Genomic DNA, 16158 nt, shown 5'->3' with positions numbered 1-16158 from the left:
CCCCCCATCAATATGACTGACAAGATTCCCTACTGACCCTGTCTGTCATTCCCACTCGCCTATTGCTATTTCCTAAACTATATCTACTTTCACAGTCATTATGTCTATGCGATTCTCATACTCTGTGCCTTTGGTGCTACAGCATAAATATCATACAGCTATAAAACATTTCCAAAATACCCACAAAATCCTTCATGCATCCCTATTTTCCATTCTGTGGAGAAGCAAACTTTTAGCTAAAATGATAATGAAATAAAACACTGCTAACAACCAGAGACCAAACAAAGATACATGGAATATAGTGACAACACATGTCCAGTGTCTGTCAATAATTCACATATCTTGTATTGTCAATCGTTACGGCGCAGGCAAGCATTAAAGTGATCTAACCTTTGACCCTTTACTGTGACTGAACTGTGCACAACCAGTTAGTGGCACATATACTCTCTCTAGTCATCCTAAAACCTAATTATTGTTTAGCAGTTAAGAAGCAATCGGTCGATGGCGCAGTGAATAGTGCATTGCCTTTCACCAAGACACTTCAATCTTGGTCTATAATAGTGATTAATTCAAACTTGTGTAACTCATTCACCCCTGAAATTTCATAATGAACTATTCCAATCTTTGAATTGGAAGAGTTCAAATGTGTTTTCAAGGGTGAATGAGTTAATTATTGTATTAGAATACATCAACTTTAATTGTTCTGATTTAGATGAGCATGATTTGGTGTTTGACCCCCTGCTATGACCTTGACCTGCGAGTATGGACCTTTAGGTTGTTTGTGATAACTAATAGCCATCTGAGAGTCATAACACATCCAAAATATTGCCCGGATGAGCATTACAATAATTTGACCTTGACCTCCCTGTTGTAAACATGACATTGGGAATATAGACAAGAGAATGGTTTGTGACACCGTCTAGTCGTGGTATGTTCCTGTACAAACTTTCACAAAAAATGTTCAGCAATTAAGTAGTTAGGCCCAGAACAAGAAAGTCAGACAGACAGACAAAGTGCAATCCTATAGTACCCCGATATCACAGGAGGAGCCATGCTCAGTGATCAGTGGCGAGGATTTTGTAGACAAGACAGAAATTATATCTCATAAAGTATATCTATGAAAAAGATTATCAACAGAAAGTAAGAAATTATGCTATCACAATCAAATCAAATCAAACTCTGAAATTAAAAAAAAAAAAAAAGAATATTTGAACTAAAAATTATTTAAGAAAATAAAGATCAACGATAAGAAAATAGATCAACTTGTTTATAAAACTCATTAATAGTCTTGAAACTTATCACACTTTATGAGTTTAAAAAACAACATTAGGTTCTATCTTAGCATGGTACACCGATGAAGGTGAAGCGAAAGCTGCAAATCATTCCAAAACTTAAAACATCTGGTTATTGTAAGTCATACGGAGAGACATTTTTTGGGAATATTACTAGGGGCCATATTAAATATCCATGGGCTGATTGAAGCATTGCTGGTGTTCACATGTTTGTCAAAACCATATTAGGGACACATCTATCAGTATAAACCAAACAGAACAGAATTCACAAATAAAACACTAACAGGAATACAAAATTAAATGTACAAAATATACAAAATTATAATTATAAACATACCACATGACAGTCACAGAACAGGTGCATAACAAAGCCATGGCAACGGAGTTCAAAGCACAATGGACATAAGCTCAGTCTGACGGCAAATTTTTAGTTTTAGTTTTCAGGTCCCGCCATACAGAGAAGCGATCAAAACGAAACAGTAGCAGGGAATCAAAAAGTGGTGCTGGGGTAAATTCTTGAGTATAAATAGAACTATGGTTGTTGGAATGTGCTAGATTTTTCCAGAGACAGTGGTGACAGCCGTACTGTACATTTACTACATAATCTAGGTAAAAATAAAGTTAAATGCAAAAACTTTGCAATGACAAAGACTATCATCACAGGGGGATAAGATGGATATACCAGAAGAAAATGTTAACTAAATATACATATGCTCTTGCTTCGATGTCAATGGAGCTAACGGAATATACATAACCAAAGAAATTGAGCAAAACACAAAGTCTAACCAAAAACAAGGAAGAGGAATATATAGGTCACAGTAACCTACTTTTGATATGCTGGTGAAGCACTCCACAAAATGTATCTACACATTAGGTTTGAGGACTTCTGGACTTTTAGAATTAATGTAATGGAGTTAAAGGCAAAACCTAACCCAGATGTCATCTATACTGAGGATTGAAGATGTAAACAGGTATGCCGGGGGCCCTCCACTATTTGCTGCAGGGGCACTAAAACCCTTTGTTTTATTCCTACATAGAACAGCTAACTATGGTAGACATTTTCAGCCAGTACAAATTAGTTGATATGTCCAAATTGTAACCATGCTTCTCAAATAAACCCCAGACTCTCAAAGATACCCCTACCCAGGGTTCCCACAGAGAAAACAGTACTGTAGAATGTTCCATCAGATTTAATGAGGAGGGTAAAGCCTGCCCTGAAGAAGGTATTTCAGTCCCTTCTGTTCATAACACTGAAGTGTACTATCAACATTTAAGCCTATGTTCAGTATTATATCAATATTACATACAGTATGTGGATCATAACTACCAAAATAGAGAGTCACGTCTGAGAGAAAACATTCTTTACCCACATTTGCCTCATTTCTACGGACCAAGCTCCCCTGTCTACACAGCACAGGTAAATTCGAACACACACATTTTACATTTACTACTGTTGGAAATACCAGACCCCTCCAACTAGTAGTTTTAACTGCTGTATGCTGAACCTGTGGGAACCCTGCTACAGACGAACAGTGACTAAAGTCCTGTGGGAACCCTGCTACAGACGAACAGTGACTTAAGTCCTGTGGGAACCCTGCTACAGACGAACAGTGACTAAAGTACATTAATGGTGTGTCAGAAGACGTGAGAGTAGGCAAACAAAGCATGCATAGTCCAGTTAGAAGGGTGTTTCCAAACTGTCTCGATGCAAACTAGGCAAAGGACAATGTTACCTATTTTGAAAGTTTCGATATGACTCGTGTGAGTGCTCTATTTTCTTCCTTTAATTTTGTGTTTTCAGCTCTAATATTGTCCATATGCTGGAAATCAAGATAATGTTATACATCAGTTTTCTTGCCAAAGAAAGTGCAAGAGAAATGCATCAAGGGAGCTAACTCTACTATGAAGTTCAAAAGACTGGTGCCAAGACTTTCTTTCTGCTACTCAATCATTTTTTTATCTATTGCTTTTTTCTTTTTGTTCGTTGATTTTATTTTACCATCAAAATAAATGAATAAGTATTTAACTGAATAAAAATAAATAAATAAATGAAATAAAATATTAAAAATGAAATTCAAAGCACCTTTCTTTATAAAGTACCTGAAAGCAAGATATCGGCAATCGATGATTTTACTTGTTAGTAAAAAAGCAAGATGTTATTCATTTGGACTATAATTTCATATATTTTATAAAGCCAACTGTATAAATTTTGGATGAAAATATAGAATATTATTTGATTTTTGTCAATATCAACCTGTTAATTTGCTATTGTTGTGAGTACCAGATAATGCTATGACCGTAGAGTAATTTAAAATTGCTGCTGTTTGCTGAGCCAGTGGGAGCCCTGCTATTGATGAACCAACAGTGACTATAATAACATTTAGTAGCCTTTTCACCCCTATTAACTTTAGTAGGCTCTACCGTGCACTGATATGGATGAGTCCATTATGGTCCACAGTGGTGAAAGGGTTGGCGGCACACAGGACATGGATAGTCCAGTTCAAGAGGTGTGTCTAAAGCACAGGACAATTATGTTACTCGTGTTGGAAGATTTGACATGGCTTTTTTGAAAACACTATAGTGACCTGATAATTTTGTTTTCAGCTCTTTTTTTGCTAGATGTCAAGATAAAATTTACATCAGTAGTGCAATGAGACTTGTATCAAGGGAGCTAACTCTTCTATGAAGTTACGAAAGACAGGTGCAATGAATGACCATTTTCAAATGAGAATGAGGATGTATTTTGTTAATCACTTCATGATTGTTTCTTCTTTCAAAAGAGAACAAATTAATGACAAATTCTTAAAAAAAATATCACAACACCTGTCTTTATACCAAAAAGCAAGGTAATAGCAACAAATCAATTATGTTACCTGTTAGTAAAAAAGCAATAATTTATCATTAATTAAGAGAAACTTATCAACAGTAGTCAAGATAATGATTAAGTATTTACAAAGACAATATTTTTCTTAACAAATATACATCAATCGATCTTGTTCAAATTTATGAAAAGCATTGCTAAGGAAGAATAAGCAAGATCATAATATATGTTGAAACTTTGAGCCTCCAGATAAACTAGAAATGTCCCTATATCAGTACTGAGAACCAAAATACGTCTCAATGGGCCAGAGCCAACAATCTATCACAGTTTCACTTTACCTTCAATTCCTCTTCCATCTCGGAAAGTTTTCGTTCTAATGCCCGTTTTTCCTGGAAAATATGAAAATGTTATGCTATTTGATATTAATGTAATTAACCTTTGTTTAAATCTATACACACTGTTAAACAGCTTTACCTTGAACTCTTGTCATGAGTTAATGCTTATAACAAAGACATAACTATACATGTCTCCTGGTGAGATATTCCCTCTTTGCGTATTGCAGAGTTATCTTCTCTTGTGAGCAGGTATTGATTGTTACGTCATTAGTTTGTATGAGAAAATTACGTCGTTTCTCAAAAATTGATGACATTACTCTCACAAACTAATGACGTAACAATCAATACCTGCTCACAAGTGCAGATAACTCTGCAATACAAAAAGACGGAATTGCATGCTTCATAAACTAACTGTGCCTACTATGAACTATTGTTTAACATCTGTCGGGGTTCATTATGTGTTTTACTGTATCCTGTATAGAAATCAGCACATCTTAAAAATACAAAACCACCAATGTAAACAATGTATAAGTACTCTGTATTGAAATCAATATGTACAAGCTTTATCAAAATCAGTAAAGGAAATAAACCTATACACCATGATAATGAAAACTTCCTCATTTGGAATAAAGCTCTTCAACAGTAGTCATGAAACTGTTCATATGCAGGTTTCTAATATTCAAACTTATACACACAAGGACTTTAAAACCTTTGAATTGAAAGAACGTGTGTGTAATATAAACATTTTCTAAAGTCTGCAATAAATGAACATGGGTTGTTTCTTTGACTCTATAGGAAGGACTTACCCGTTTATCATTTGAATCTGCAGCCTTATTTGCCTCTGTCCGTTTCACTAGACGATCGAGCTCTGCCTTAGCCTCTATTAACTCTTTCTTCGTCCTCTCCAGCTCTTTACGTAGTCGTTCCGTCGTGTACTTCTCATCCTCGTAAAGCTAGTGAAACAAAGCCAATCAACATGTCCTATTGTGAATGAATGGAAATACCACTACAGTAGTTATTTACAAAAGTGTTGGTAACGTTTAATTATGACTACACCAGAGATGTAAACCTTACCGCTGGTGTTGTTGGTGGTCAGAGATGATATAGGAATAACAATAAATGAAGATGCAGATTACATGTTATATATACAGTATTGTTTAGAGCGATCAGCTGATGGAAGAGACCAGATACGTTCAATCACAGATTGCATCAATCAACTCTCCATGTGTGTTACTGAATGGTGCTTGTTTTAAAACATCTGACGGATCCCGAATTGGAGAACTATATCTAGCATTAACTCATTCACCCCTGAAGTTTCATAATGAACTATTCCTACCTTTGATTTGGAAGAGTTCAAATGTGTCTTCAGGGGTGAAAGAGTTAAGGTAAGAAAGACTGATACAACTTCTTGTTTTAGGTCTGAATTATCTAATGATAAGTTTCTCATCCCGGATATTTCACAACTGTTAATAACATGCGTATCTGAAGATTAAACTAAATCATCTAAAGGGAAACAACTTGAGATAAAATGTATATTTTGTAACAGAAGTTCTGTTTTAGCGGCGACATACTTTTTTATAATTAGAGTCGAGGGAGGGTGTTGACTGGTAGTGGTCAGCGTAGGAAGACCGAGAAGAATACTTGTCACCCACATCTGACGTTGAACTATACTGTCCTCTGTGGCGGTAAGAACTCTGCAAAGATAAAATAAATACACCATTTATTAACAAACAAAAAAGTAATGAACCCTCAATAATCAATTAATGAATTTAAAATCAATTTACTAGATTTGTTACTAGGCTGACCTGTACAGTGTGTGTTATCCTGCTATGGTCCTCCGAGAAGAACCTGTGTAGAAATCGCCTCTCCCCTGTCACTTCCATATTACTGCTGTCACATTTACATTACTACAAAACTACTGACTCCTGTTTCTCTATATAAACCGCTGCAGTTTCAGAAACACATTTGTCACAACTTCACTTATTATAACTCTATTTTCCTGGGGGTTTTTTAACTAATGCTCCTCCATAGCAGTTTTGTAAACACAGTTATCACAACAACAATTTAGTGTTTAAAAAGAAACCGGAGGATATATGTTATGTTCAAATAAAATCCACACCAACTGTAACACCAGTAGCTTGTAAACAAGAGTTAACCTACTACAGTTTGTTTACAATATATCAAAACACCAGCACTAAAGCACAGAAAATCCCCACAAAACACTGTATGACAACACGATTTTTGACTTTTAACAATGGTTCTAAAACATTTAACAGTAGAGTGGAGCAGGTGCTCTACACTAGGTCAGCCACACTCATTATACAGGGATGTCCTTCCCAGGTTTTGTCGTCTCGCTTTACAAATTTGCAATAAAATACTAGATTTTCTTTTAGCTGAGCAGTCTTAATTTTAAAATGAAAACTTCTAACAAAGAGGCCATATTGATGATAAGTGTCATTTTACTGCCGGGGTAATTTATTTTTTAAAGTTTTTGAAATTTTAAAGAATTTATTCAAATTCAGTTTAAAAGCCTTGACAAAGTGGCTTATTGATGCGTGGTACAGGGTAGGCAATATAAGACCTACCTGTATCTTTGATCTGAGCACTGTTTATAGTAGGCTTCTTAATGGAACCCTTCTTAAGATGACCTTATTTAGTACAAGCCAAGGCTAAAAATTGTAAACCTACTATACAGTACTATTTGTTGTGTGTGGTACTAAACGGTACCACTTGTGGTATTAATATTGAAGCTGTGACAGGTTGACATTTGTGGTTAAATGTATTTGTATTATGTATGTGGTACAACAAGGTCCCTCCCATCTGTGGGTATCTACACAAAGCTTTTTGTACTAGAAGTTCATCTTTGTGGGTATTTGTTTTGAAGTTGTGTTAGTACAGGTTGACAATTGTGGTTTTTATACTGAAGCTGTGGTACTACATAGTACCATTTGTAGTATTAATACTGAAGCTGTGGTACTTATACTGAGGTTATGGTGCTTATACTGAGGTTGTGGTATCTATATACTGAGGTTGTGGTATCTATACTGAGGTTGTGGTATCTATACTGAGGTTGTGGTATTTATACTGAGGTTGTGGTACTTATACTGAGGTTGTGGTACTTATACTGAGTTTGTGGTATTTATACTGAGGTTGTAGTATTAATACTGAAGCTGTGGTACTTATACTGAGGTTATGGTACTTATACTGAGGTTGTGGTACTTATACTGAGGTTGTGATATTTATACTGAGGTTGTGGTACTTATACTGAGGTTGTGGTACTTATACTGAGTTTGTGGTATTTATACTGAGGTTGTAGTATTAATACTGAAGCTGTGGTACTTATACTGAGGTTATGGTACTTATACTGAGGTTGTGGTACTTATACTGAGGTTGTGATATTTATACTGAGGTTGTGGTACTTATACTGAGGTTGTGGTACTTATACTGAGTTTGTGGTATTTATACTGAGGTTGTAGTATTAATACTGAAGCTGTGGTACTTATACTGAGGTTATGGTACTTATACTGAGGTTGTGGTACTTATACTGAGGTTGTGATATTTATACTGAGGTTGTGGTACTTATACTGAGGTTGTGGTACTTATACTGAGTTTGTGGTATTTATACTGAGGTTGTAGTATTAATACTGAAGCTGTGGTACTTATACTGAGGTTATGGTACTTATACTGAGGTATGGTATTTATACTGAGGTTGTGGTATCTATACTGAGGTTATGATATCTATACTGAGGTTATGATATCTATACTGAGGTTATGGTACTTATACTGAGGTTATGGTACTTATACTGAGGTTGTGGTATCTATACTGAGGTTATGGTATCTATACTGAGGTTGTGGTATCTATACTGAGGTTATGGTATCTATACTGAGGTTGTGGTATCTATACTGAGGTTATGGTATCTATACTGAGGTTGTGGTATCTATACTGAGGTTATGGTATCTATACTGAGGTTGTGGTATCTATACTGAGGTTATGGTATCTATACTGAGGTTGTGGTATCTATACTGAGGTTATGGTATCTATACTGAGGTTGTGGTATCCATACTGAGGTATGGTATCTATACTGAGGTTATGGTATTTATACTGAGGTTGTGGTATTTATACTGAGGTTATGGTACTTATACTGAGGTTATGGTACTTATACTGAGGTTGTGGTATCTATACTGAGGTTATGGTATCTATACTGAGGTTGTGGTATCTATACTGAGGTTATGGTATCTATACTGAGGTTGTGGTATCTATACTGAGGTTATGGTATCTATACTGAGGTTGTGGTATCTATACTGAGGTTATGGTATCTATACTGAGGTTGTGGTATCTATACTGAGGTTATGGTATCTATACTGAGGTTGTGGTATCTATACTGAGGTTATGGTATCTATACTGAGGTTGTGGTATCTATACTGAGGTTATGGTATCTATACTGAGGTTGTGGTATCTATACTGAGGTTATGGTATCTATACTGAGGTTGTGGTATCTATACTGAGGTTATGGTATCTATACTGAGGTTGTGGTATCTATACTGAGGTTATGGTATCTATACTGAGGTTGTGGTATCTATACTGAGGTTATGGTATCTATACTGAGGTTGTGGTATCCATACTGAGGTATGGTATCTATACTGAGGTTATGGTATTTATACTGAGGTTGTGGTATCTATACTGAGGTTATGGTACTTATACTGAGGTTATGGTATTTATACTGAGGTTATGGTACTTATACTGAGGCTATGGTACTTATACTGAGGTTAGGGTATTTATACTAAGGTTATGGTATTTATACTGAGGTTATGGTACTTATACTGAGGTTATGGTATTTATACTGCGGTTATGGTATCCATACTGAGGTTATGGTATCTATACTGAGGTTATGGTATCCATACTGAGGTTATGGTATCTATACTGAGGTTATGGTATTTATACTGAGGTTATGGTATCTATACTGAGGTTATGGTACTTATACTGAGGTTATGGTATTTATACTGAGGTTATGATATCTATACTGAGGTTATGATATCTATACTGAGGTTATGGTACTTATACTGAGGTTATGGTACTTATACTGAGGTTATGGTATCTATACTGAGGTTATGATATCTATACTGAGGTTATGGTACTTATACTGAGGTTATGGTATCTATACTGAGGTTATGGTACTTATACTGAGGTTGTGGTACTTATACTGAGGTATGGTATCTATACTGAGGTTATGGTACTTATACTGAGGTTGTGGTATCTATACTGAGGTTATGGTACTTATACTGAGGTTGTGGTACTTATACTGAGGTTGTGGTACTTATACTGAGGTATGGTATCTATACTGAGGTATGGTATCTATACTGAGGTTATGGTACTTATACTGAGGTTATGGTATTTATACTGAGGTTATGATATCTATACTGAGGTTATGATATCTATACTGAGGTTATGGTACTTATACTGAGGTTATGGTACTTATACTGAGGTTATGGTACCACATGGTACCAATTAGAATAAGGACCAGGACAGCCACAGATCCATCAACAAACAGCTACTATTTAATGTAACACACTCACAACTGTGGAATGTACCGCAGACGAAAATAGCACCAGCACTGCAAAAACAGGGGCGAATTCACTGGGAGGCTAAGCTTTTTTCCCCAAGGGGGGATAAAAATATAAGCAGGCTGGCAAATGAATTGCTGGAAAGGGTTCAAAGACCTCTAGGTTAAAGTGTGTTACCGATTCAGACTGCTAGACCAATTAGACGTCACTTACAAAGAAAATATTCCATGATTTCTTCAATAATTTAATGGATCTGCTTGTAACCAATTAATAACTCTAAGAATACTTAAGTTCAAAAAGTTTTCAATTTTATCTGATTTTCAATTTTGACATTCCCACTTTCACATCTGGATGCATTCATAACATATATGACAGCTTAATCTTGTTTACTTTACATTTCAAAAACCAGACATTCTATATTTTCATTTCTTGTAATTTATAAACTTTAAAGAAATATTGGCTCCATCTATGTACAACAGATGTTCTTAAAAGATGACTATCACTCCCCGACATTAAACTTTTCAAATTCATCCATACTCAATTTACTATTTGATTCCTTATCGACAATAAAAAGCAATGATTCCATATTGACAAGAAAGTTAAACGAAGTGTGGAACAGGGATGGTTAAAATAGCACGGTGTCCACCACACCCAGTGCCAACAACATCGTTCAATCTAGTACTCTATAGATATAAACACGGGAGAAGGCTGATGAAGTATGAGTCATTTTTACATTGGAATCTTGGAGGGTAAGAGGCTTCTATAAATACAACAATGCTTTCCCACATGCAGGCTCCTTCACTCCTGGGAGAGGGAGGAGCAAGGTCACACGTGTAGGGACTAAGCTTCCAACACATCTTCTATTTCTGTGAAGCCTCACCCCAAAGTCGGCCAGTGCAAAAGATGAGTCAAAGTGGAGGCCACCAAAGCATCGAACAGTCTGCACTGGAGAGCCAATAATTAGTAGAGTATCTGTAATCGTCAATGTTTTCAACTCGGGATTTCAAACATTCTACACTTCCTTCAGCCAAACACCAGAAGTGATCCTGGTAAACCCTACATAGTTGGAATGTATACTAGATTGGAAGATGAATAAACAATACAGAGTGGGTCTACATCTTTATTTCTCATGAAAGGATTGGGGGGAGGGAGGGCTAAAACATTATTTCTGATAGAGGAGGAGGAGGACTATAACTCCTTTTTTTCAGAGGTGGAGAACAACACTACATGTACTTGTCATGGAGTAGGGGGTCTACAACACTATTGTCATTGCGGTGGAGAATAACAACACTATTTTTCATAGAGATGGGGTCAAAAAACTATTTCTGTTGGAGGTGGGGTCAAAAAAAAAAAAAAATGGTGAAAGAGGGGTCTGCCATAGTATTTCTGATAGAGATGAGGTCAATAATACTATTTCTGTTGGAGGTGGGGTCAAAAAAAACGATTTCTGTTGGAGTCAGAGGTCTACAACTCGTTTTTTTCATAGGTGGAGAACAACACTACATGTACTTGTCATGGAGTAGGGGGTCTACAACACTATTATCATGGCGGTGGAGAATAACAACACTATTTTTCATAGCGACGGGGTCAAAAAAACTATTTCTGTTGGAGGTGGGGTCAAAAAAACTATTTTTGATGAAAGAGGGGTCTACCATAGTATTTCTGATAGAGGTGAGGTCAATAATAATATTTCTGTTGGAGGTTGGGTCAAAAAAAACTATTTCTGTTGGAGTCAGAGGTCTACAACACTATTTCTGTTGGAGTCAGATGTCTACTACACTATTTCTCATAGGTGTGGGGCTCTAAGCATAAGTCATTAGGAACAGGAATCCTTTTTGGCAACAGAACCTTTGCTAATGGATGGGGATGAAACATTCATTTACAACACAGTAATAATTAGACTATCTTTGTAACATCACTAGAGTAAAACTCCGGCAGCTTTGATGATTTTTTTTATTATGATACCATTTTATATTTAGTAGAAAGGATTTTCCCCCAGATTCATACCTATAAAACAGCAAAACACAAGAAGAATGAAATATATGATTGAATGGTGGATGTGTGGCTTTAGCAGTTTACAAGATCCTTGGTGGAAACACATGTCATCAATATAGGTGATTAGGCCAAATCAACAAGCATAGAAAGAAATTAGGAAAAGCTGAAATAAGGCTTCTTGGTTCATCTGTATACACTTGTTCATTGTTAAATGTGCAGTTTTTTGTGTAAAAAAATCTACAACAGTGGCATGTATGTAATACAGGTAACAATATTAAACCCAAACAAACACATTGCAAGTAAAGTTATCAGCAACACAGAAGTCGGTCAATCAGAGTGGATCAGCTAGATTGAGAACAGGTGAACTTGTATATATACTGAACATTTCTGGCCAATTTTTTTGTCGAAATGAAATGAACTGTATAAATTGGTGTGTCTGGTATAATGGTTGGGGCTGCACACATGGGCAGTGGGATGTTACAGGGAAGGGGGCAAGCTGGAGGACATTGCTGGTGCCCAGAGGTCATCAAAGGTCAACAGATGGAGTTGTCAATCAGGCCTTAAATCAACAACTTCCTGTGTACATGGGACAAAATGTACACTGACCTACTCCAGGGCATTCTCTAATACTCTACACTGTATCTAGTGATGGGCATAACCTCAACATTTACTGGGGCCCCTCCTAAATGTTTACTTAGTCTTATTCAATGTTTACTTGGCCCCCTCCTCAATATTTATTGGCCCCACCTGAGTGTTTACTTGGCCCTATCCTCAATGTTTAATTGCCCCCTCAGTTTTTACTGCCCCCTTCCTCAGTGTTCACCTGCTCCTATCCTCAATGCTATTGCCCCCTCAGTTTTTACTGCCCCCTTCCTCAGTGTTCACCTGCCCCTCTCCTAAGTGTTAACTTGCCTCTCTCCTCAGAGTTTACTTGGCACCTTCCTCTGTGTTTACGTGCCCCGCTCCTCAACGTTTACTTGGCCCTCTCCTCAGTGTTTATTTGCCCCTCTCCTCAGTNATGTTAAAATATATGTAACTACATGCATTTTTTGTCCATTCTCCACTGCGTTATTGCAGTGTCTGCCACTGTATTTATATGTATTGTGTACATACTGATGAGCTGTAAAGCTCAAAGTCAATAAATGAATATGAATACTCCCCTCCCCTCAGTGTTTACTGAAATTTCTGGATAACTTCAGGTATTCAAAGTTTTCCCAATGTCACAAGATGTCAGTCTACAATTCTTGGTAAGGCAATAGAGTATAACAGAGTGCTATGCAACCTTGAATTAACTTCAACAGGACCAACTTGTATAGAACTGAGCATTTGGCACACTTGTCACACTATATAAATATTCATTACTTACAACTGACCTTTAATAGCTGAACCTAATTCCAGCCTATCTATCAATCCCTATTGAATACTAATACAAACAGTTCAGACACTTCAGCACCTGGTTCTATACACAGTCACTAGTCCTCCTCAAACTTATCAACGAACACCCAATGTATTAATTCAATAACATTTGCATTTATTATACCCTAAAGGATTATGTGGTTGATAAGAAGGCCACAGACTTACCAAAAGTCACCACACAGAAATGGCCCCGTCCAATTTTTTTTACTATGGACCAGAACTGGCTTTAAAATCAAAGCTGTTGGGTTTTTTTTTATTAAAAAAAGTTACCAAAGCTGCTGTATTAATTTCTTTTTAAAGTTACTAAACAATTATCAACTTCAGGACAAAACCCCATACTGTTTGAATACTGATAAACCATAGGGGAAAAATAATTTTGCTGACATTAAAATTAACAAATATATTAACAAGTCTGGTCCAACTAGTCTGGTCCAAGCTATAACCCAATACTTGGTCTGGATCAAGTTATAACCAAATACTTGGTCTGAGTCAGTTAGTCAGTGGACCCCAATACTTGGTCTGATCCAATTAGTCAGTGGAACCCAATACTTGGTCTGGGTCAATTAGTCAGTGGAACCAAATACTTGGTCTGAGTCAATTAGTCAGTGGAACCCAATACTTGGCCTGGGTCAATTAGTCAGTGGAACCCAATACTTGGTCTGGGTCTATTAGTCAGTGGACCCCAATACTTGGTCTGGGTCAATTAGTCAGTGGACCCCAATACTTGGTCTCAGTCAATTAGTCAGTGGAACCCAATACTTGGTCTGGGTCAATTAGTCATAGGACCCCAATACTTGGTCTGGGTCTATTAGTCAGTGGAACCCAATACTTGGTCTGGGTCAATTAGTCAGTGGAACCCAATACTTGCTCTGAGTCAATTAGTATAGTCAGTGGAACCCAATACTTGGTCTGAGTCAATTAGTCAGTGGAACCCAATACTTGATCAGAGTCAATTAGTCAATAGAATCTAAAATTTGGTCTGGGTCAAATAAGTCAGCTGGACCCAAAACTTGTTCTGGGTCAAGTTATATCCCAATACTCTGTTAAGGTCAAGTTGGTCAGTGGAACCTTGCTGTCAGGGTCAAGTTGGTCAGTGGAACCTAACACTTGATCTGTGTCAAGTATATATCAACATTTCTACCATAGTCCATGTTTACTTTCCAACTTACAAAATGTCCTAAATGTCAGTGTTACCTAAATGAAATTTTGTTATATATTTTCATTCTAAATAATTAAGATACCTGTTTATATGACCAACATTTTTATTCAGAGAAGCAGACAAGTTTCGACCATTCATGTTGATGTTACATAGAAACGTACATAACTGGACCTTCCTAAAGGTCTGATTTGTTTATGTTTTGGTTTAGACAGGTGAAGTTATCAACTTTCTCAAATGCCCACTTCTTCTTTTTACCTTCTGACTGACATGTCAAGGGCATATATAGGGCTCATTATTTCATGTCCAAATAACTACCATAGGGTAGGTTTTATTTGTTGTAACCCGATTCCAACAGAAAGTCTACCACTATCTATAGAGAGTAATAAACATGAAAGGCTTGTCTTCTTATTGACAAAGGTAGGAACATACATATTGATAAAATATAATTTATCACATTTTCTATCAAGTAAATATCAAATAACATGAGGGATCCCATATCTGCACATAGCACCAAATGAAATAAACTCTGATGATTTTCCAGATTTAAATCTTTCTGATCTATTTTCTTCTGATTTCTATACTTGAGTTTATCTTGTCTGTGTAAAATCAGAGAAAAACATAATATTCCCCGTACGAAATTCTGAAGAATGTCGTGTCAACTGTGTTGTAAGAAAAGTATAAAATTCAATACAGAATGTGATAATTCTGATAATGTCACCTGAGCCCTTTAAGTCCAGAGAGGAACTCTACCCCTACATATCACTAGCATCAATTAAAAGTACAAACTTAACACACGATATATGAGATTTTTCACAATCTCCCCTCTTATTTACTCCCACTCAGATTTTGAATTTATTTTTTCTGAGGATTTTGAGACTTGTCTAGGTGGGGTTTTTTCACATTATAGTCGACATCTGCTTTTTTTCATGTGTATATGTGAATATATCCCAGATTTAAAACAGCAATCACTATGAATATTGGTAATAGTACAACAAAACATACCAGTTAAAGTTGAGTACATTCATAAAACCTCAATGTTTTATAGAAATTGGTATTGCATGTTTTGTGGTCAAAAAAGACTTTCCCTCAAAATTTTCAACATGGTAAACCTATCCATAAATCCGACTCCTGGCAATACTGACACACTCTCTTATCCAACATAATGATGTAACAGGAACCAGTATATTTCCACATCCTGTCAATAAATGTTGTCAGATTAGAGAGGTTTTACTAGTATGCACTTGTGAGTTACACTGCCCAAGGTCACAACTCCTGTCGCCCCCCCCCCTTCCCTCACTGCTCCCCCTCCCCTTTCCTCACTGCTCCCCCTCCCCTTCTCTCACTATCCTGTAGTATCCTTTGGCCCCAGCTGTATTACACAATGTTACACCCTATCCCAACCTCAGACATGTCTCAAAGATAAGAATCAATTCATTAGCAGGTTGATATCTGTCTGACTTCATCGGTTTGCCAAGGTCTACAAAGTGTAACAGGACACACAGACTGAGAGGTTCATACTAAGGCATTAAAGTGAAGTATAAACATTGCCCAACCCACTGTAATTACACACAAATTACA

The 16158-nt window shown here is 36.6% G+C and overlaps 1 protein-coding gene across 18 annotated transcripts in view; it reads right to left on the bottom strand.

The window, feature by feature from the left end:
• Nucleotides 1-16158, bottom strand: part of LOC110459072 (protein phosphatase 1 regulatory subunit 12C-like) — a 103886-nt gene that overhangs the window by 4572 nt on the left and 83156 nt on the right. For 17 of the 18 annotated variants that reach the window (XM_021511128.1, XM_021511125.1, XM_021511129.1 and 14 more), the window contains 3 exons: nt 6020-6142; nt 5255-5401; nt 4452-4502 (listed from right to left, as the gene is read on the bottom strand). In XM_021511128.1, coding sequence (XP_021366803.1) covers nt 4452-4502; nt 5255-5401; nt 6020-6142 — 321 coding nt within the window. Of the gene's footprint in view, nt 1-3025; nt 3113-4451; nt 4503-5254; nt 5402-6019; nt 6143-16158 lie in introns of all 18 variants that reach the window. The other variant, XM_021511126.1, reaches the window with a different exon arrangement.

This window comes from Mizuhopecten yessoensis, unplaced genomic scaffold, assembly GCF_002113885.1.
Source record: "Mizuhopecten yessoensis strain PY_sf001 unplaced genomic scaffold, ASM211388v2 scaffold9963, whole genome shotgun sequence".
NCBI classification, from domain to species: Eukaryota; Metazoa; Mollusca; class Bivalvia; order Pectinida; family Pectinidae; genus Mizuhopecten; species Mizuhopecten yessoensis.
This window is presented reverse-complemented; position numbering and strand designations above follow the sequence as displayed.